Source organism: Odocoileus virginianus, unplaced genomic scaffold, assembly GCF_023699985.2.
Source record: "Odocoileus virginianus isolate 20LAN1187 ecotype Illinois unplaced genomic scaffold, Ovbor_1.2 Unplaced_Scaffold_28, whole genome shotgun sequence".
In the NCBI taxonomy this organism is placed as follows: Eukaryota; Metazoa; Chordata; class Mammalia; order Artiodactyla; family Cervidae; genus Odocoileus; species Odocoileus virginianus.
Window position 1 is genome coordinate 11,387 of NW_027224290.1, and position 7,212 is coordinate 18,598.

Genomic DNA, 7,212 nt, shown 5'->3' on the forward strand with positions numbered 1-7,212 from the left:
TTGCAAACCAAATATAGAAAAAAAAAATACTCTTATTCACTACAATGTCTGAGTAGCCAGACATTTCTTGTCCTTTCATTGATCTTCTACTTCAGTGATAATATATCTGCTCTCTTGACCTAGAATTGTGTCATCCTAGGTTAGGTAGTTTAGTCCAGGGAGTCTTTATTTTTCTTAAGGGGTAGGGGTGGAGCTAAGAAGTACTTGTGAAGGTCACAGCCCAGGAAAACTGATGCACTAAAGGCTGACTTTTAATTATACAATTATGGGCTGCTTCTCCTCCCTCATTCCTTACCATCATATCAACAGGACTCCAGTAAAATAACAGTGGATTGCAGCTGAAACTGTTGTAAGGGGCAGACTCTATTTCATGACAATGTGTTCTTAGGGAAGTGTACAGACAACAGGGACATCAAAACACAAAACAAAGCAAGGATGCTAGAGAAAGTTGAAGTCTCCATCATTGATGGATTCAATAAACATTAAACGTATTTCAACTCCTAGTGTCTCGTATCAATTCCTCTATTCCTCAGTGTGATCACAAGTCATGGTTTTAAATAATTTCAGATTACTTAGCTGCCTCACTGGTATAAATAAGTAGAGAAAACCAGGAGGAACACTCAGGACAATGTCTCCAGAGTAGACAGCTTCCTCCCTTGTTGTCACAGAGAAATGGACAGAGTTCCCTGGAAGCACAGGAGGAAGCTTATTCTACCTGTTCTCTCTGTGGATAACCTCTGGATATTTTAATTTGGGATTGAGATCTCAGTTCTATTGTAGATCCCTTGCATTTCCATTCAGCTTCATGAAGTAACCACATATGTGTTTTTTTGTTTGTTTGCTTTTTCTCCCTTGGAAAATTAAAATCCAGATCTTGGCTATAATCCACTCCTTAAGTGAGCAAGAACTGATTGATTTTCTTGTCTACAATTTATTTTTTATCTTGAGTGTGTTTTTGTCATGCTCTCACCATCTCACCATCCTTAACCAATAATAAAATGGTTTCAATAGAACTCTTCCTTGTCTGATGCTTAGCTACACTCCATGGATCATTCTGGGAAAAGGAGAATGTGAGAGATGGATGCCATTGTGGAGGATGACACGGGAAGAACAGAGGGGAAAATGGGGAATGAGTGGAAAATGGTGTTGAGGATGGATGAGGACCTAACAAAGGAAGGATGCCTCAGGAACCAACATGTTATCACACATTCAATATGCATCTTCCTTGCTGACCATCAGCTGACCTGACTCCACCCTTGAGGGACACAACCTAACCTTGACCAATGGCTTCTAAGACAAGGTGGAGCAACGGGACAGAAGTTCAGCAGTAAAGAATAAAAGGCCACAGCATCCTGCAGCAGCACAGACTTGCTTCTGATGCTTCTGTGATCACCTGTAAGCTCCACGACTTGACATCATGGTGCATTTTACTGCCGAGGAGAAGGCTGCTATCACTGGCCTGTGGGCCAAAGTCAATGTGGAAGAGGCTGGAGGCGAGGCTCTGGGCAGGTAGGAAATGGACTTCTTGGGGGAGGATGGTGAATATGAGCCTGGAAAATTGACCAGAAAATTCTTCAAAAAATTTCAAGTTGCTTATTTTCCATCTGTTGTGTTTTCACCTCATAGGCTCCTGGTCGTCTACCCCTGGACCCAGAGGTTCTTTGACAGCTTTGGCAACCTGTCCTCTGCCTCTGCCATAATGGGAAACCCCAAGGTCAAGGCCCATGGCAAGAAGGTGCTGACCTCCTTCGGAGAAGCTATTAAGAATTTGGACAACCTCAAAGGTGCCTTTGCTAAGCTGAGTGAGTTGCACTGTGACAAGTTGCATGTGGATCCTGAGAACTTCAGGGTGAGTTCAGGAAGTGTTCATGTGTTCCCTTTGGCTTTTGACTTTGGAATAATAATGGAAGTTGAGTGTTTTATTGGAAAGACTAGCAAAGATCTAAGAAATCATAGATCAAACTCGGTGTTAGGAGGACAGACTTCCAGTGGGCATACCGAGACCACCTTGGTTCAGGACTAGTGACATAAAGATCTATGAGCAGCCTTACAGTGCTTGCATGCTAAGTCACTAAGTTGTGTCAGACTCTTTGTGACCCGCCATGGACTGTAGTCCACCAGGCTCCTCTGTCCATGGGATTCTCCAGGCAAGAATACTGGAATGGGTTGCCATTCCTTTTCCAGGGGATCTTCCTGACCCAGGGATCAAACCTGTATCCCTTACATCTCATGCATTGGTAAGCAGGTTCTTTATCACTAGCACCAGAATGCTACAATGAGCAGCCTTAAGTTTGCTTAAAAATTTTCAGGAACTTCTGTCAAAACTGGATGTATTTACCCCAGAGAATATCAAAGAATAGCATGAATAGCATATTTTTTCAAGAATAAATAAAATCTGGATTTTGACAGATGAAGTCTGATCTCAAGGAAAGAGAAATATTTTATGTGCTTCCTGATAATTGACATTTAGGAAGATATTTGGGAGAAAAATTTTTTATTCAGATTGTCTGAAAGAAAATTAGGTCAATTTCCTATTAAATTACCCATCAATATTGTGACTAAGTGGAGGCTTATAGTTGCATTGATTGGAGGCTCTACCAAACTCTTTCTAAGAACCCATGCATCCTTAAAATCCTATGAATATAAGAATTAGAAATAGGGAGAGAGGCAAATAAAAATAGTGAAATAGGAGAGAGGCAGGGGATATAGGTAAACAAAATGTTGAATGGAGGGCTCATAGAATTTAAATTAAACTGAAGGACTAGCTCATCTGAGTTTGTGGTGTAGATACAACCCACAGAACAGTTTAAGATGTGGACTTGGGAGTGGGTGTAGGTACTAAGCCATTATTTTCTGCAATTATTTAGGAAATTTATACTTGGCATACTTAATTGTCATTCTGTCTCTCACCCAATAGCTCCTGGGCAACGTGATTGTGATTATTCTGGCTACTCACTTTGGCAGAGAATTCACCCCTGACGTCCAGGCTGCCTGGCAGAAGCTGGTGTCTGGTGTTGCCACTGCTCTGGCCCACAAATACCACTGAATCCTCTTTTCAATTCACCATTTTGTGTCCCCAGTGCCTTCCTTCTGCCCATGGGGACTGGGGTTTGGCCTTGAGAACCCAGCTTCTGTTGAATAAAGTACATTCTATTCAGGGATCAAAAATTAACATTGTGTCTTCTCCGTCATTTAATCTTGTGCTAAAGGAGAAACAGTTCATTAGCTGAAGGCTGGGTAGAGACATAGGAAGAAATAAGAGTTCTTTGAGAAAGAAGCATGTGGAGAACTCATCAGTGGAAGACAGACATTCTGGTAGGGTTCAGGATGATTGAGAGAAAGCTAAGGTGGGGAAAGATGTTTTCTGGGGTGGGAAATGTTTATTTTAGTGGTTGGGGACTGACTGCCACAAGGCAGTGTGGCAAAAACTTACTGTATCAGGAAGGCAGAAGTAGTAAGTGGTATCTGAGAAAAAACAAGATTGTTTTATGGTACATGTCAGAGAGTTTGCAGAAAAAAATAAAAGTTTTTTAGGGATTCATCATCTAGACTCAAGTTACTATTTCAGTTTACTCTAATGTACATTTCAACTCAATTAAGTTGTCATATATCTTATGAGATTAAATTGGAGACAAGGAGATGAGCTGAGGGATGACTGAGAATTTTCAAAAAAATCTCCATGAACCAACAACAACATACCCTTTTCTAAAGGATTTCACTGTGTCCTTACAAAGCCAAGGCTAATACACTTGAAATCATTCTGCATCTTATTCTGATTGAATGTAGTGTACACTAAAATAAAATTAAAATTAGGATAGTATATAAATTGGGGGGAAAGGAGGATGACCAAGACTTCACATAGGAGATAAGATACTAACAAAGTCTTGAAAGATTGTTGCTGAGCCATGAAAGATGCTGGGATTCTTGGCCTCTGGAGGAGAGGAATTCAATCCAGGACCCAGAGCTTTTGTGTGACAAAGTTTTATTAAAGTATAAAAGAGATAGAGAAAGCTTCTGACATAGAAATCAGAAGGGGGCAGAAAGAGTACCTCCCTGCTAGCCTTAGCAGAATGTTGTATACCTATCAGCAAACTGTTAGAAAAAGTAGATGTCTGAAAACTCAGAGTGGCACCAGACCCCTCACCCACAACATGCATTTTGAGATAACATTGGCACCAGGTGAGTCATCCCGGGCCATAAAATGATTGACATGAATCTTGAAGAAAGGCAGGTTTCCAAGTAAATATATAGTTTCATTAACATAGATTAGGAGAACAATGTATGAGTAAAACATACAGGTTTGTTGAGCCCTTATTGGTTCTGAGTCTTAAGTGGAACTGACTTGAAGAAAGAGTCTAGGGTAAATACATAGTTCATTAACATAGCTTAAGAAATTTCCATAAGAAAAACACATTGGTTAGCTCAAGGTTTGAGAAAAATTAAGTTCAGATGGAGCCAGGTGTCATCATGGCAACACAGAATTTTGAAAGAAACCTCTTTTCAAATTTGTATAGAGAAGGAGAAAAAAAAAAAACAAAAAAACTAACACTTGTAGTTTGTTTCCTCCTGCAGCTTAAGAGAGAGAGAAAAATTGTCTGACACTTGCAGCCTGTTTCCTCCATTTGGAGACCCCTGGCCTTTCTGCCTGTTATCCTCTCAGTCTTGTAGTCTAAAATTAGCCAGCCAAGGCTTGGTAACATGCATGAAAATGGCTCTCTGGAAGTGGAAGACAGAGTGAGACATAGATAGAGGATTAGGAAAGACTAAATAATATAAAGCTTTGAACATAAAAATAAAAATTGCTACTATGATAGTAGCAAGAGTAAACAATAAGTATTCTAAGAACTTTAAATGACTCAAGGAGTAGGATTTAGAGGGGGGAAGTAATCTGCTTAATTCACACAAAATGAATTGAAAATTGCAGAGCCTAGACATGGATGCTAATTGAGGAGAACAGACATAATGGCCTCAATCCAAGAAGAGCAGTGTGTTCATTTGTTCTGACTTTTTGTGACCCTATGGACTGTAGTCGACCTGGCTCCTCTATCTATGGGATTTTCCTGGCAAGAATGCTGGAGCTGGTTGCCATTTCCTCCTCCAGATAGGATCTTCCTGACCCAGTAATGTAACCTGAATCTCCTGCTTGGCAGGCAGATTCGTTACCACTGAGCCACCAGGAAAGCTCTGGAAGAAGATCAAGGGGGTCTGCAAAAAGTGAAGGATGAGTGAAGAAGGGGAGAGTGAGAAGGACATGTTTTCTGATTGGCTAGGGTGGATGAGAAGGAAGGGGGTGGCAGCAGATGAGAAAACTCACAGTCTGGTTCTAAAAAGAAGAGGCCTGCAATGACCTGGGGACTTCATGCAAGAGAAGGATGAACTGAATCGTTCTTGAGGGAGTTACTGCCAGATTGCTCAGGGAATCATGAGCTCCAGTCTTTGAGTCAAACTGTCCTCTTGAGGATTGGCAAATTTAGCTCTATGAGGCATTCATTTTATTGCTCCCACACATTAATTGCAATATGTCCTGTGAATTACCTTCTAATTTGGCTTTTTGTTTTTGCAATAGGGGCTTCCCCTGTGGCTCAACTGGTGAAGAATCCACCTGCAATGCAAGAGACCTGGGTTCAATCCCTGGGTTGGGAAGATCCCAATAGGGCTAGGAGACCAGTGATTATCTTGTTGCAGACTGTCAACACACTGGTGTCTCTGTGTTCTGTTGCCTGTTTATTGATTTGACTGCATTGAATCTTAATAATGGATGGGAGATCTTTGTTGCATCTCACAGGCTTAGTTGCCCTGCAGCAAGTGGGATCCTAGTTCCCCAATCAGGGACTGAACCCATGTCCCCTGCATTCTAAGGAGGATTCCTGTCCACAGGACACCCAAGGAAGTCCCCCATTGCCTCTTATTATGTTCCTAAACAGAATAAAGAGAGGCTCTCCGTGGCACCAAATCTTTTCACCCAGTCAGTCAACAAATGAGAGCAATGTACTTTTTTTAATCAATCAATCTCTTTTTCATCCTTCTTGCCTCTCAACTATTATTCTGACTCTGAATATCAAAGGGTCAAGGATGGTGATGATGAAGGAGCAGGCAAAAGATACATTCTTCATCCCTTAATGATCTAGGTTTAGATCTAGATTTCGCCAGTTCAAGAAAATTTAACTGAAAACAAAAACATATAATTTACACACACATGTATGTGCATATATTCAGGTCTAGAGGACTCAAATTTTTAATAGGTGAAAAGATGTCTAATTATTGCTGATGGACCATAAAAGCCAGCTGAGAAAAATAATGTGATAAAACAATTATCTGGGAATATTAATCTAAGAGTCAGAGGGTTTAGAGATTGTCATTACCAGGTTTAAAGTCCTATAATGGTTTCTTACTCCGTATCACTGAAGAGAAGTTCTATGTTATGAGGTTTATGCTTTCTCTGCAACAATATTTTCTGCCATTGTCACTTTTACTATTTATATATCAACCACACCAGCACATCACTCATATCTCTAGCATACCAAATGTTTTTTTTTTTACATTCCTTAGAGATTTGGATACACTATCCCAACTTTTGGGACCTCTATCCCAAAACTCTCCACTGACAGATTCCTTCTTTTCATTCTGTGCTGCCTCAACTATGACCATCTTAGAGAGACTTATTTCTGACATAATTGTGTCCCTCTCTTATTATGTCCAGATATTAATTTCCTTCATAGGAAATGATAATAGCTCAAATTATTTGTTGATGGGTTTACTTGTTCATTTTCTATATCTTCCATCCCAAAATTAGATAAAGAAGAAAGTTTTCTTCTTTGTCTATCTCCAGTACATAGAACAATTATAGCGCAAAGTCATTAAACAAATAGCTATTGAATGAACATTTGAGGACCCATGGGAATGAAAGCTTGAAAAAACATTATAGTTAATTTTATTTAAAGTAAGAAACATAGTGTTTGATCAGCTGTCCTGAGATGGAATGTGTTTCTCAGAGTACAATCAAGGACCCTTGCCTGGCCTTTCCCCAGTGTTGTCATTTATACTAATGGGGAGCCAGCCCTAACACCTAAGAACCTGCTGCTTTAGTTTGAATTTGAGCATCCTACTAGCTCTACGATTTGAGATGCATCACTTAAAACCTTAAGCTCTCATTCACTGATTATGTTTATCAAAGTCTATTTTGTGAGAATTAAATACATTAATATATCTCAT

At 40.0% G+C, this 7,212-nt stretch overlaps 1 protein-coding gene across 1 annotated transcript; it reads left to right on the forward strand.

Annotated features, from left to right (window-relative positions):
• Positions 1 to 1,245: 1,245 nt before the first annotated feature.
• LOC110145119 (hemoglobin subunit epsilon-1) lies at positions 1,246 to 3,046 on the forward strand. Its single transcript, XM_070463095.1, has 3 exons — positions 1,246 to 1,509; positions 1,627 to 1,849; positions 2,918 to 3,046. Exons 1-3 carry the CDS (start codon positions 1,418 to 1,420, stop codon positions 3,044 to 3,046), a joined length of 444 nt encoding a protein of 147 aa, XP_070319196.1. The 5' UTR covers positions 1,246 to 1,417.
• Positions 3,047 to 7,212: the final 4,166 nt, after the last annotated feature.

Excerpts from the sequence above, each read along its gene's own strand:
- LOC110145119 (XM_070463095.1), top strand. The coding sequence starts at position 1,418 with ATGGTGCATTTTACTGCCGAGGAGAAGGCTGCTATCACTGGCCTGTGG. Across the intron at positions 1,510-1,626 it reads GGAGGCGAGGCTCTGGGCAG|GCTCCTGGTCGTCTACCCCT; the intron begins GTAGGAAATGGA and ends TTCACCTCATAG. Across the intron at positions 1,850-2,917 it reads TGGATCCTGAGAACTTCAGG|CTCCTGGGCAACGTGATTGT; the intron begins GTGAGTTCAGGA and ends CTCACCCAATAG.